Source organism: Apus apus, chromosome 1 (genome assembly GCF_020740795.1).
Source record: "Apus apus isolate bApuApu2 chromosome 1, bApuApu2.pri.cur, whole genome shotgun sequence".
Lineage (NCBI taxonomy): Eukaryota > Metazoa > Chordata > Aves > Apodiformes > Apodidae > Apus > Apus apus.
This window is the reverse complement of record NC_067282.1, coordinates 53,564,474-53,579,939: the sequence shown is the minus strand read 5'-3', so window position 1 is coordinate 53,579,939 and position 15,466 is coordinate 53,564,474. Positions and strand designations below refer to the sequence as shown.

At 38.9% G+C, this 15,466-nt stretch overlaps 1 protein-coding gene across 1 annotated transcript in view; it reads right to left on the bottom strand.

Moving 5' to 3' along the window:
- The window catches only part of UBAC2 (UBA domain containing 2), a 104,999-nt gene that overhangs the window by 11,015 nt on the left and 78,518 nt on the right, over positions 1-15,466 (bottom strand). The window contains exon 7 of the mRNA XM_051620044.1: positions 11,422-11,667. Coding sequence (XP_051476004.1) covers positions 11,422-11,667 — 246 coding nt within the window. The remainder of the gene's footprint in view (positions 1-11,421; positions 11,668-15,466) is intronic.

Here is a 15,466-nt window from a genome sequence, read left to right as displayed (position 1 = left end):
TTCCAGTTAAAAAATGTGCAGAAGGAGATTTCCAGACCAATACTCCACCTTGCTTCACCAAAATTATTTTGCAGACCTCCCCTACAGTAGTTTTTGACCATGCTAACACGCTTACTCTGTGACAAGTCAGGGAGATTTCACATTAAGATGTCCAATCTGATTATTTTATTTAAGTGATTCTTCTAAACCTACTGGGGAATCAGCAAACAATATTTATGCATTTCACAATATACTTGACCCCTGGCAGTAGGCACTCAACAGATGAGCACAGGTGAGCTCATTCCCATCCCTTTTGCCTCCACAGGAGCCTTGTCTCAGAGCTCTCTGGAGTGGTATACAATACAGGCAAAAAAGAAGCCAATAATTCAGCAGTGAGGATGATCCAAGGGCCCAGTAGGCAAGCTCCTTTCCTGCAAAACACCTTCAGTGACAAGTGTCTGCCAGCCTAATGCATTACGTGAAATTCAGGCAGTCTTCTGTGGTTCTGGTTTGTTGGCTTGTTATAAAAAGAATGACTTTTAATACTAAATGGTTTGTGGGCTGGGACTTAACCTCACTCTGGACTAGCTAAGAAAGAAGCATTAAATCCCTTATGTCCAGAGCCAGTTTTAATGATGACAGACTCAAGCTATCTTGCACTGAGACTATCTCAGGTGACATTTTTCTTTGTCCTGTACCTTAAGTGTCAAGGAGTAGTAATTGCAGGTACTGCTCTGAGAGGAAAAGTGAGCTGAGAGCCAGGGGTGACAACAAGGCAAGCAGAGGCAGTGGTATGTTTCCACAGGATCAGAGTGAGAAAAGCAGGTCCACTGAGCAGGACCAGCAGGTCTTTGGTCAGTCAAAAGTCCAGATTGCCAGGCAAAGCCACAGTCATTGGGCAGGCATTAAGATGTAGCCTAGAAGTTAAGTTGGTGAGTCAGGACCAGGGAGGGTGATACACGACTTGACAACTTGACACATAGGTATCCACAAAGAAGTTCAGCAAGGACCTGAACTGTGGCCCCAACAAGGCTTTTCACAGCTATTTCTAACTACAGCTCTTTCTCACCCAAGTCTGCTCCAAGGCTGAAGAGCTGTACCATACCAGAGTGGCCCTCAGCACAGACAGCCTGTTGGTGCTTTTGGGGACATGACATAAATCAACTCCTTCCCCCATTCAGTGCTCTGGATGGTAGCCATTTGTTACATTATGTACACAAAGGTTAGATTTCTTGCTCACATCTGCTTCCTTAGTCCAAATCTTCCATACCCAATTGTTTTAATGTTGCAAGACTTACTACAGCAACGGGATTTTAAAATATACATATATATACACACACACACATATATATAAATAAAATTCTCCATTACTTTGTGCTGCAGAATGAGAGGCTCAAGGAGGCATTCTCTGCTTATGACAGGAAAACAGCATCAAGCTCACTGTAGTCAAGAGGCAAAAGGTTCTCATCAGCTTGCAGGCACTGGTCCCTGCAGTAGGATGCTATGAAAAACTTCCAAGTCTCCATTGCCAGCAGTCATACCTGTTTTCATGGTGTTAATCTGAAACTGCTTTGGAAATCCTGACTGCTGTGCTACTAGAGAAAGACAAGCACTGAAAAATCAACCCACAGATTATAATTTATAAAAACTATTTCTACAAATTGGTGACTGGCTCCTAATTTCTGTCTGCAACATGGTCTTCTACATGTCATCAGGAAGGGCACTTGGAAAAAAGACTGCTTCATTAATTATTTGACTAGAAGGGTGACAGACACATCTAAGAAAGGCCTAAAAGCCTTTCCCCCTCCCTTACTCCTAGGTAGTAATACTTAACTAAAGAAAAATCAGTTTCATTTGGTTTAGCAGTGCAAAAACTGGGTGAATTGGTTGACTGTAAATTCTTTGTTACTGCCCAATAGGAGAGAAACATACCAAGGAGACCATTTTATTGATCTCTGATTAATCACTACTAGAAGTAGATTAGGAGAACAGTGGTGATGTTGTAACTTCTGTTACAGAAAGACAACAAACTGGTCACAAATTTAGAAGACCAAAGAATGAGATTTAAGACTGGATTAAGGGAATGGGAAAACAGCAGCTCCTCATTCCAGAAAAAGTTGTAAGGAAATGCCACATTGATGACATATTCTTGGATACCTGCCAGACTTTTACGTACTGACGTTGTGCCTTATGAGGTCACATCCTTGATGTCTTTTTTTGGTTTGGGTTGTTGGGGTTTTTTTATGGTGTCTGGGACAATACTGTTTACAAGGAAAGCAGTATCCTCCTTTCTTACAGAATAAGGAAGAGATATCTAGAGCTAGTGAATGTCTCTGACCTGCTAAAACCCTAGTTATGCTATTTCTTTTCACGTAACCTCCTTCCTCTGTTTTTGAAAAGCAGCTCTACCTGTTTCCCACACACATAAGCTGCCATGGCATATTTTGTAAAACCACTTCTTAGCCAAAGCTTGACAATGTAAAATGTTGTACTGTGGGCAATTAACAAATATTCAGTTAAGTAGCTGTCACATCTGCACATATTTTAATTAGATTAATTTCAAAATAAAGAAAATGCTTTATGAAAGTTCTCTTGAAAGTGATGCATGTGGTTAAGATGTTTTGATAACGTTATCTTATGTATATGGTTAATGCCAACTCACCATCTGTTTGCACAAACAGGAAGCACCTCCTGATATCTGTCCTGTTCACCTTTTCTTAACATAACAACCACAGTGAAAGAAAAAAAAAAAAAAAGGAAATTGCTTTACATTTCATCTTTTAAAGTAACATTTTTAAAGTTTGCTACTCTGCAATGGAGATGTTACTTGGTACAGACATCAATATTGTCTTCTTTCATATAAAGCTTCATCTTATAAAAGTGTAGTGGAAGTAAGAAACACCTGCTTTTCAGTTATACAGTTTTCTAAAAATTATTGACTCTGAAGTACACACACTGATTATATAAACAAAGAAGCAGCATAGCCATGAATGACATAACAATACCTGCTGCCCTGAACACCGCATAAGAAAGATAATGGCAATGTTCAAATTTCCAGTAGACTTCTTCAAAAGTCTAGCCTGGCACATTTTGTACAGACAAAACTCTCCTGATTTTTTAGTTTTGGTTTGTTGTTTTTTTTTTTCACTTTAATAACTTCCTTCTTTTGAAAGGGGGTTTTAGCATTCTGAACATTGTTCTTAATAATGTAAAGAACTTTTCATCAAGGAAAGCACTCCAGCAATTTCTAATGATATTCCAATTTCCGCTGGAAATTTGTCCTACAGACAAGTGGCTTTAGCCAAGAGGCTCTGTCTCCAACTCTCAGTTGCTGCATCCTGAACTTTGATGCCTGAATTGTCTCAGAGGAGCTCATGTGTCACAGAAGTTCAGAAATCCACATGTGGTCTTTTCTGAAGCCTGATCTACTATTTCCTTTGAAACCCAGGAGGAACACACCTTAATCTGGCTTCTGAAGCTGCCCGAGAGACAATGGAAGGGATTTCAGCATAGCTTAGTAGAAGCCAGAAAGGCCAATGGACAGCCATGTCTGCTCCTTGGAGGTGGGAATGGCTGCTTCTGCTCCTGCATTCAAGGGAGCTGCAGAGAGTTGTGAACGGTTGGTTCCCTGTGTATTTGTGCAGGCCCAAGCACTTGGCCTTGTCACACAAGAAAGGAAGGGGTGCCATTACTTGACTGACACACACAACTAGCTGGCAGTAAGTGAAAGGCTGCAGAGGGGTTCCCAAAAATTGGTGGTTAGCTCAGAACACTGAAAGAGTCAGAATACTCTGAATGTAACCTGTTACAGTAAGGGTAAATACCTATTCTGTATCAAACTGTGCATCATGGTAACATTCACTTTTCAGTACTGCCATGATGCAGTAATTCAGCCAGAAAGTGATGGATGCCTATGCCAAGAAGAAAGAAGGTATTTCACATCAAGCAGAAGCTGAAAGATGGTATTTTTTAAAACTGATGCTACTCATTCATCTAACACTGGGGAAGTGTGAATCAGGATTCTCAGACTTTGTCTGCACTAATAAATGGGAATTTGGATCTTCCCTAGATAGTAGAGACAGGCCTTCAACCACCTTTTCGAAGCACTTCCTTTTCCAAACTTCCTTCCAAACTTCACTCTTGCTCTTCATCCATATGGGGCTCTTGCTGGCACTGTAACATCACAGATATGGTCATGGCTACATCAGTTGAAAACGTGCATCAATGTCATGCTATTTGCAGTAGGGTTTGCCACATTTTCCCCACAAACATCTCAGGTATATATTGAAAAGGAAGTTCCCATTATTAAAAATGAACCTTGGTGAGTGCCTTCTGAGAGGTGAAGCTGTTTTTATGTTGGGCATTCAACACCTGCTGAGCGAGATAATCAGGGGGTCCAGCATGCCAAACGCTGAAGAAGCCAGGTCCACTGGCATGAACACTGAGTCTGTGCTCGAGGAAATGTTAGCTTCATTTTAGACATTTTACACAAAATGGCAACAGTTCTAATCCTTACTACATGGCTCTTCGGGTGCTGACTGGTGACAATGGGCTGTTATTAAAGCATGATGATTAGACAGATAATTCCTCATTCAACTCCTGTGCACCAGCTGAGCTAACAAACACTGGGCACAAACAAAACTCAAACACAGATTCTCCAACATACTAGCACAAATACATACTTGAGTGTACAAAGGGCTACTCTATAATGGCACAGGGGAAAAATATATCATCGTCCCATTTCAGGGTGTAAAGATCCAAGTGCTGTCTTAGGTTGCAAATAGGAGGTGTTTCCATTTGTTGACATATCAAAGTCAACATACAAGTCGTCATACTTGCAACACTGGTGAACCTTTCCTATCTATTGTGCCTCTTCAGATAGTGCATTAAGAAGCAATTGGTGAAACTGCTCTGCAATTGTTACATACTAATATCAGAGTTCTAATAATAAAAACTGAATACTAAGGTGGACCACTTACTATATGAACTACATGCTTCTTGTTTGCTACCTGCTATGGAAGATGACAGTAGGAAGAAAATATGATGTCCCATCAAGGCTCTCTCAGTGCAGACTGGATGGACAACAGAAGCAGCCTTGGAATCCAATAACTGACCAGCCCACAAACTGGATGCCTTATTTGCCTTACATTCAAAAAGCTAGAATAAATGCAGCTAAAAAGAAACTTGCCTTCTTTAAACAGGAATTGATCAGGCATCAGATAATTAATTACTCTAGAAATGGTTGGGAAGATTTGTATGCCAGGAACTTTCTTATGGAGAACTGCCTCAAGTTAAATTGTCAAAAGAAGAGAATATAGAACCATCACATAGGAAAATAAACATACACTATTTCTCAAAATGGTATTTGCCTTGATATAAAACAGTGTTTTGCATTAGGAAGTTCTTCACTGTATCAACCACTGCTTCTCCAGGGAAACCAATTACAAATATTAAACCAAACTCATTACCTCGATCAGCACCCTGTAAATTCAACAGTTTTAATTTCACACCTAGAATCTGTGAAAGCAGTTTTTCAGACAAAGAAAACAGGAATGCCCAAATAGCACTAGATTATCAACTGCTGTAGTAACATTATTGAAATGAAACCGCAAAAAAACCCCCAGAGTTCACATATGCCAACACCAACAGCATACACAGTTTTTTTACTCAACAACCTCTTAAGAATAAAGCTTCCCTTTGGAACTTTAAAAAAAAAAAAAAAGCAGCAAGCTTATTCTCAACAAAAATAAGTATTACCAAACACTTACAGAGAATAATCAAGATTTGAAAATCCCAGAAGAGTAACAAACACCAAAGGACAAGTTAAAAGACTCACTGAGGATTGAAGAAGAAGATACTGTTTTCTCTACAAAAATAGAAGCTGTCTGTGATTTCAAAAAAAGGCTTGAGGTGTGTCCACACATGTACATTGGGATGCAGAGGAAGGGAAAAATGAAAGAATGCCAAGTATAAATTTAGCCACAGTGATTGTAGCATACATGTTTCATTCAAGCGCTGAAGTCAACCCATAAACCACTTACTAGTTAACATAAGTCTCAAATATATGTCAGCTCTTGAACACACATATCTCAGAAGTCTGAGCTCAAGTAACTTTTGGTAGCTTATATATAGTTCTCCTTGAAGTTTACGGCAAGATCGCTGAAGGCAGTTTCTGTTCAGTCATGTCACAAAACCCCAAAGTAGCCTTAGGTAACACAGACTAGTTGGAATGGAAACCTAATTAGAGAAAAATTAAAGAAAAAGTCTTGGCATAACACTTGGCTGAAAATCTCGCCACTTATTTAGGTAAAGCAGGCTGGTGTATTCCTTCTTGACAATGATACATATGTGCATGGAACAGTATGAACAAGTTGCTTTCATCCAAATTCTGGTTGCAAGAGCAAGAGTTTATAAGAATCCAGCAAGGTATCAAGGTTGCAGAAGGTCTTGAGGGTTTAAAACATCTGTTTGAAGGACCTATTGTTGGTACTCAAACTTTTGAAGTTATTCAAGGAGACTTCACCAAAATGGTATCTCTCAGTGTCAGTGGGAGAGCTAAAGAATATGCTCAGATCTGGCTCTAACACTTCTTTGAGAAGGCAGAAATGGACTGTCTGGGAGTATATTCACAATGCATTTTTTTTTTACCATAGTGAATGAGGATAACATTCCTGAAGAGGAATTCTTGTGCCAGGAAAATCTTTGCTCTATATATTTATTTTTTCTAAGGTCAGGAGTTTACTGCTTAGATACAACTAGAAGACAAATCACAATCCAGCCTCACAGTCTTTCGTTGACAAAATGTAAAACTTGCACATTTCTCAGGATATGAGACTCCCCATAGCAATAAAGACACTCAGAGTGCCTACCCACAGAGCATCCCTCCAGTGTCCCAGGAGAAAGACAACTAACAAATGAACAATTAGAGGAAGTCACATTGTTAAAGGAGTCTGGTCTTTGCAAGCAGAAGAATCTCACACAGAGAATTTGTGTTATATGAAACAAAGGAGAGTCTGGCCTCACTGAAAAGTAACAGCAGCTGGAACAGAAGAACAAAAAGACAGGAGGGAAAGACAACACGCTTAAAGAGGAGGATGAGGGAGAAGAGAGGTAATGAAATGAAGATTTTCCTATATGGTTGTAGGCTTATCACACAGTTGGGAGCAACCTGGTGAAGCTCTCTTTTGAGCCAGGACACCTTAGAGAAACCAAGAAGCAGGCAATACAGTGTATTTAAGAAACACAGCATAAATGAAGGAATAAACAGTCTGTGAATACAGAAAGCATTTTTTCAAGATTAAGGGGGTTCATACACCCTTCCCCCTTGAAGGGGCATAGTGATGAACAGTCAAAGGAGAAGTGGTATTTAGTTACCAACAGAAGATGCTGACCATCTTTTCTGCAACTTTCCACCACCTTCCACATATCCATCTTTAGTGACAATGGTCTTGTCAATTATACCTAGCATGGGCTCCTCTCTTAGCTATTTGTAGTTTGGTTATCTGCCAGCTTCCCTCCAAGTTTCTCAATAGGAAGTGAAAGTCAAGCTGACTCCCTGCTACCGCACTGGTGCACAGATGCAGCAATTGCTTCCCTTTTACCACCAGGGCTTTTATTTGGGTTACAGAAACATACAGTTTTGAAAAATACTGGGAAATGAAAGAGATCAAGACGTAGAAAACTCAGGAGAGGAACCCCAAAATGTTACTTGATATTACAGTATCGAAAGGATAAAACAGTTCCCAAAGATCTCAACTACATTCTGTTAGAATAAGAGAAAGGCAAGTGGCATCCAGCCCTAAAATCCTATGAGCTCTATTGATGCATCAGCAGAAAATTACTGGTGGTGAGACACTAACAGAAATCAACGTGTCTTCCCCCAAAATGAAGAAGAGTGTCGTACAGGAGCAAACACAAACTATGGGAAACAACAGAGATGAAGGGGTAGGGATGATGACAATGCGAGAGTAAAGGGGCATGGCGGGGAACGAAAATGTGATATGAAGCAGAAAGAGATGGAACTGATGGGGAAAATAAGAAAAATAGGATAAATTATTTAAATTAGAAAAGGAGAGAGACAAAAGAGTGGGAAAGAAAATAACTAAGGAGCTACAGTTTTTAAAGGAGTGACAAAACAGTAAGCTGGTATTTTTTGAGGGGATGAACGCATATGGCACACATTTTATTCTACTATTCTATTGTCTCAAAAGGTGCACAGAGATGATGCTCAGTAACTCTCCATTTGTGACAAGTTCATAATTTCTCAGGGCTATCCATGGAAGAAAAAAAAAAAGAGCAGAAATTTTTCAATATGCATATTACCATCCGTTTAAGAGCTGTATCCACAACAACTAGAAACCAAGACAAAAATCAGTCACCATGTAACCACACTCCCCTGAAAAACTAGCAACGTATGATAGTTTTTTTCAGTTTCTAACAACACATTCCGACACTGTAGCACTGAACATTTGAGAACTAAAATGGGGTACATCAAGTAATGAAGCTGGTGGTTTATGTTCAAATTCTACCACATACTGAACCTACTCCTCAAAGTTATGGGTGTCTGACAACCCAACTCTTACATGAACAGCTGTGCACTTCAGGCACCTCCAGACAAAAGAACATTTTAGCTAGAGAAAGACTGGGAAAGCTAAAGCTCAAAGAGTTGCCAGCAAAGAAATTCTGGGGTGGTTGTTTTAGGTTTTTTTTGGTTGGTTGGTTGGGTTTTTTTGGTTGTGTTTTTTTTTAGAAAGCATACAAAGTGGTTGGATAAAACAGCTCAGTGAACAGCAGCAAAAAAATAATTAAAAAGATTTTTTACATTGCAGAATCTTAAGGGTACAGTAAGAGCAACTTTTCAGAATCTTTTTCCGCAGTTTCTTTCCTTCTTGTATTTGGTTTGGGTTGTGATTTTTTGTTTGTTTTGGTTTGGTTTTTGTTTGGTTGGTTTTTTTCTAACTTTTATTGTATGGGCTTGCTTAACTCATCAGGCTCACATTCTTCAGAATTTTTTGCAAAGACATGAAGAATAAACTTAAAACAAAGAGCATCTATTTAAGAAAGGGGTCTCCTTATGGCCAGAACAGAGTTGGCTACATTGCACAAACAATGGAGCACCATTAAAATCACTTATCATGTTCTTGTGTTCTCCTTCCACGTGTTACCAATACTCACGGAAACCACATTGTCTCTTTTCTCAAACAGATGAACTGAAGAGTAAAGGATTAGGAGGAGGGAGCAGAGCACAGCTAAACAGGACAGCTAAACAAAATTGCTGCACTACAGCATACAGAGGAAAGTTCACTTCCCTCACCAAAAAAACCCAGAAAGCAGGAGAGAAAATGTTAATTTATCTATCTATGGCATGTTACCCAGAGAGAGTATGACTGGATGCTAGAAATCTGCGCAACATTCTCCTGGAATATAATTCACAGACATATTTGATGACTGCTATATACTTTATAGCTTTTATTATTTCCAGTTTCACAAAAAAAACCCCAAAAAAACAAACTTTCCTAAGAAACTGATCCGCCTTCTTTATCAGCTTCACTCCCACAGGTAAAACTGTCATCTAAATTTCATCTGTAATGTGATCTGTTCTGCTCCACTGTCTTCAAATTATACCTTTCCAAGCCTCTAAAGGCAAAAGAACTGCCTGAGAACAGCAATTCAGAAAATTATTTTTAATTTTTTTTAATACTGTTTTGAGACTGAAAGTAGCCAGCTTTTCATTTTTAGAACGGCATCTCAACATTTCTGAATTATGCTTTTTGTGATTTAGTTCACGGCTAGTAAGTTCTGTGAGTAAATAATTTAAAAAAAGGCTGGTCAAAAGCTTCCATGACACATATTTTCTGAAGAGCCTCTCTGAAACATCAATACATTGATCTCATCACCTCCTGAGATCTGGTTTCACAGATTAGCACTATCAGTTAACTATACACTCTGCTCAAGTTAAAAGTCAAACATGAAGAAACTTGAAAGTGTTTCAGCAACTTGTAAAGGGAAGCATCTTATTGATGTTCAAACAGTGTTAATTTATTTTACTTAAACCCCTCTACCTTTTTAAAGAACTCAGAAGTCAAACCTGAAAAGACGTTTTTCCACTTTCATTTTTCACAGCCTTAGGAAAGGAGAAGATGAGAAGAAAATGTTATCAACTCTTCTTTTATCATTTACCATTCTGAACTTATTTACCACTTTTTGCAATTAAAGATATAACTTTGTGACTGGAAAGGGCTTCTTCCTTCTATCTGAAGAAACTTGGCTGCACTCTTCCGCTCATAGCCCAATAGACACTTTCAATTTATTTTCTATTAAAACCATAATGTTCAAGAACTGAGTAATTTCTAGTTCAGTTCTTATGTTAAAACCAATTAACATTCTAACATGAATAGAGAAAAGGAGATTAGGATCTTCCCACCTGAGAACAATTCCATCAGATTGAAATCTTGAGAAACCAAGGAAAACAGAATTATGTTACCAGGGACTGGAAACAAAGATTCATGCTCCAGTTGTTGGGTAAAAACTCTCTGTAATCACACCTCTAATTCTGGCAACATATTAAGGGTAACACAGCTACACCTACTTGCACTACACTACTCTGAACACGACAAGAACTTGTTTATCAGTACAGAGCTGTGTTTCAGCCCGAAGAAGCTCAGCAAAGACCTCAAATTGTTAGATTAATTAATGAGCAATATACAGTCACATAGAGCAATGCAAGGCCTATGTTGTCTGCTTGGTTTGATAGAGTAGTAACACACACATCTAAGATAAAGGAAAAAGTGAATTGAGACACCATCTGCCCCGTTTTACTGCCCTACAAAGCAAAGTATGTGAGCATTTGCATCTGCTGGTGTAACTAAAACAGAGAAAACTAAAAAGCTCTGCTATTCTATTCAATAAGGAAATAAAACAAAAACATTAAATGCAGCAAACGGAAACCCCCCGTGGCTGATATCTGTTAGAACATTAGAGAATGTAATTTCTGCACTTTCTTAAATTAAACAAGCCTTATTCAAAGCACATCTGCAAACAAAGGAGTTACATAAGACGATTCTCAGCCTCTCTGAAAAGGATGCTAAGAATACAAACACCTAGGAGAGTCGGGAGCATTTTGACTCCCTAACTTTCAACAATGGCTTTTACTGAAGACCACCAAGAGGTCATCACTTTACTTTTCAGCCTCATTTTTGGTGAAAGAATGATGTAAGTTATCCTTACAGGATTGTTTGGCATTCTGCTTAGATCTTGTGAAGGAGTTTTAACATACAAAGCTATATAAACATCTACATTAGCAGTACAACAGGGTGTGGAAGACCGATTGAGAAGAACAAAGAAATATGTATTTTTAAGAAAGAGAATCCACAAAATATGTATTAACAAAAAATGTATCTTCCCCATAAGTTAATATAATTCTTACAGAGCATATGTCAATACCTGCTGCTGCCTTTGCCGCCGCACTTGGGCAACCTGAGACATCATGATTTGACGATCCAGTAATTCCATTCTCTGCTGCCTCTGGATGTCAACTGTTGCTCCCATTCCCACACGAAATTCGTTCGTTGGTTCCGCAGACGTGAAGATTGGCTCAAGAGTCCAAGAAAATATCTTTGCTAGCCAGGCGGGTACACAAAGAATTTGATGAACTTTTAATATACTGCTATTGTAGCAGATCCCAGAAACCTAAAACCAAAAACGTAATGTTAAAACCCAACCCAAAACAACTTAAAGACATAAAATTTACTTCTTATTTAGCTGCAGATAGCAGTTGGTTTGTTTTTTAAAACACTTTTTATTGGATTTACCCAGAGTTCTCAGTCAAGAGTCAGAGAAAGAATAGGGGATTTCTTTACGTCCAACTTCCCCATAACTACAGACTATTACTTTTTTAAATCTGTGTACTGCATTGTTTGTGACTCAGAAATCCACTTGGGGTTTTTTCTTAGTTTCAGAATTTTCAGAGTATCTGCTCTTACAGATACTGAAGCATTGTAAATGCTCCCTTAAAAAAAAAAAAGCCCTTAAGGTTTCTGCCCCTACCACACATCTCTCCTTCTAGTAAAAACAAACGCAAACCACCCAATTTGAAGATACATCTATGAGTATGCACAGGCTTAATTCAATAGGATTGCATCTATCTTCTAGAAGGAAAAAAAAAAAAGAGGGTTCAAATACCAGTTAATTAAAAACTGCCATATGGAAAAAGCCAGATTTTGCCATGAACTTGTAAGAAAAATACCTATTCCCTGCATTCACACTCGTGCTTGCCTTGGGGTTTGATTTCATTTCAAATTCAGGAGAAGCAAAGGAAATCCATGCGTCCCATAAATTATCTACAGTCATCATGCAACTATCAGTTTAAACCCCATTATGAAACTCCAGCACTTGAGCCCAAAGAGGCCCAGCAGGAAAGCCAAAGCTCTTACACAAACTCTGAGTCTGTATTCTGCTTTATGCCACATTTCAGTATTTGCGACTATTTCATTGTCTGTTATGCCACAAGAGTTATGCTATGACAACAGAGTGGAATGAACAGGAAGAGATATGAACCCCAAAAAATCTGCAAACATACCCATAAATGCAATTATACTAGAAGCAATGTAGAAACTCAACTTCTGGGCTACTTATTTGAGGATATTTATTTTATTTCACTGACATTTGTACAAACATTCCAAATGCATTGCTGCACATGCAAAGGGAGATGGTACAGGAAAATGCAACAATCTTTGTGAACATGCCGTTTTTCAGATTATTTACAAGGTTACTGTTAATTATCCAGTGAAAAAATTATATTTCTAGCAAAAATAAATTCTGCTTTGGGAAACACTGATTTTCCTTTTATTCTACTTTCATTTTATGACTGCTTTCAGGGTTGGATGCAATACCAAACACAGGATATCATTCCAAAATGAGAAAGAACAGGATTAAACTACCCTTAGCCATTTTTATCTGTGTTATGAGGAAACAGGTAAATGGGATAGGATAAGAGGAAGGCCATAATCTCTGGCATCATAGCAAAGGCTGCCATTATTAAAAGTTTTCTTCAAAGAAGGGTCCTGACTAGACTCCAGGAATGACAGAGTGCTGGAAGAGAAGCTTCTTCACGACCTCAGAAATGTTCTCCTCAGCTTCAGTGAAACTGTTCCAGATGAATGTAAGCCCACAACCAGAACTTGCACACACCAACTGGAAACTAAGACAGAACTATGTTTGCCAAAGAATAAGTATCTGGAGGAAAATTCACATCACTTCTGCAATTCATTTAATTTGGTATGTAGTACATTAAGTACTCACCTAGCCAGAAGGTCTCTCAGAAGCTAATCACCTGGTCCCAAGAGAGTTACACAGATAGGTTCCTCACTCAAGAAATCTAGATTGTAAGGTTACCTGGAATGTCACCTTTTTGGGAGCAAGACTTGCTTAACCAGGTTGCAAATATTATACATACATTGATCTGATTATTTCTTGGATGCAAAATGCACAAGCAGCGCCAGAACCTACAAATTATCTTCCTTCCTTGCACCCTGTATCATTACGCTATATAGCCAGGCCCCCTCTTTGGCTCCAGGGATTTTCATTCCTGGCTGCACAGGTATAACAAGGCAGGGAAAGTGCCCCTGCTCAAAATACTTTGTCCAACATCACATCTTCTCCCAAATGTCCCTTGCAGCTACTGATCTCTGCTCAGAGACTCCTATGGTCCTCTAAGGTCTAATGTTATCAGGGCACCCTATGTCTTGAACGGGTTCAAAAAGTCACAAGAACAAAACAAATCAAGTGGTGGTAGGAAAATCTGCATCTCCCTGAATTTATGACCAATCTTGACACTTGTCTTAACACATTAACCACAAGCACAATCATTCTCTTATCAATTCAAGCCAGAAAATACATCTAAGAGATAGCAGCAGCATGTCTTCAGTGTCAGTACTTTGGGACTTGTCTGTCTCAGAAAGGAAAGTGCAACTAGTAGATGCATCGGTACAAGCATTCTCTTATTTTTCAAAGTAGAGACAGCTAGTCATAAAAGCATAGAATCATTTTGGATGGAAAAGACCGTAAGATCATCAAGTCAAACTGTTACCATGCCTCCAAACAACACATATACACATCTTTTAAATACCTCCAGGGATGGGGACTCAACCACTTCCCTGAGCAGCCTGTTCTAGTGTCTGAGAACCCTCCCAGTGAAGAAATTTTTCCTTTATCCTATCTAAACCTCCCCTGGTGCAACTTGAGGTCATTTCCTCTTGTCCTATATAGGAAAAGGGACTGACACCCATCTTGTTACAACCTCTTTTCAGGTAATTGTAGAGAGCAAGTAATTCCAGAGCATGCATTTAATCAGAAGAAAAGGCTTTATAAGGCTAAAATTTTATGGACATGCCTAAAATGGAGATTGGTACTTAGCACTATGTATGTGGGACTCAAAACACATGGCTCCTACCTGCCTTCCTAGCTTTACTGAGCTCACTGAAGTAGCATGCCCGGTCTATAGCCAATGCACCAGTTAAAGTTTCTCCTCCTTGCTCTTCTGTCTTCTCTCTCCTTGCCAGTCCTCAACAGCAGACTAGTGTGCTGGCTACTCCTTGTCCTGCCTTAGACAGAAACTCACTGCATAACCCAAACATGTGGACTTATGTGCTCAGAGAGCAGAAGTTGAGAAGTCTGACAATACAAAGTTCACAGTAAAATCTAAAATAAAAAGCACCTGGTAAAGGAACAAGATAAAAATGTGTGGGACTAGCAGAAAATAAGTATATCTTCTACATACAGTTGCCAAGAAACTTACTGTGGACCAGTAACTGTCCCGAGCAACCATGTGAGACTGAGTTCTTCACAGGTATAAGCAGATGGGAAGACAGACTTTGCTGTGAAGAGCTCTTCACCAAGTGTGCACCAGGAATCAACCTTGTTAACTCCACATCTGTAAGGATTTCAGTGCCATGCCCCTTCCTCTCTTACTTTATTTACCTTTCCAATTATAAAGCTGTTAGATGGAAGTACAAGAAACTTTAAACACTGTGCTCAGTTTTAACAAATTTTCAAGAAGTTTCAGCTAATGAGGAAGAGCCACCTCTCTGTGTATTTCCAACAAACCCAGAATTAAGACATTTGTAGTTAAAATAGGTCTCGTGATTCAGTCTGGTTTAGTATCATACACTCATCTTAATGTCAAGTATTTCCAAAGAACTTCCTCTTTAGCTGTTTATATGCAGAACTTGATATATATCAACCCCAACCTTTGACAAAGGATAAAGTAATTATTGCAGCATTTTTGTTGCTGCAACTTTCTCATTTCAATTAAGGCCAGATCATCTCATAATATCCTGACTTCAACACCGTTCATCAGATTAAAGGGCTACTTCTCTCAAGCAGATGAGCCTCCAGAGTACTTTAGACTCCAAAAAGTCACCACAGAATGACACTGCAGTTAAGTTCACATTGTTAGAATGGGGTATTTTTGGCAGGCAACATAAAATGC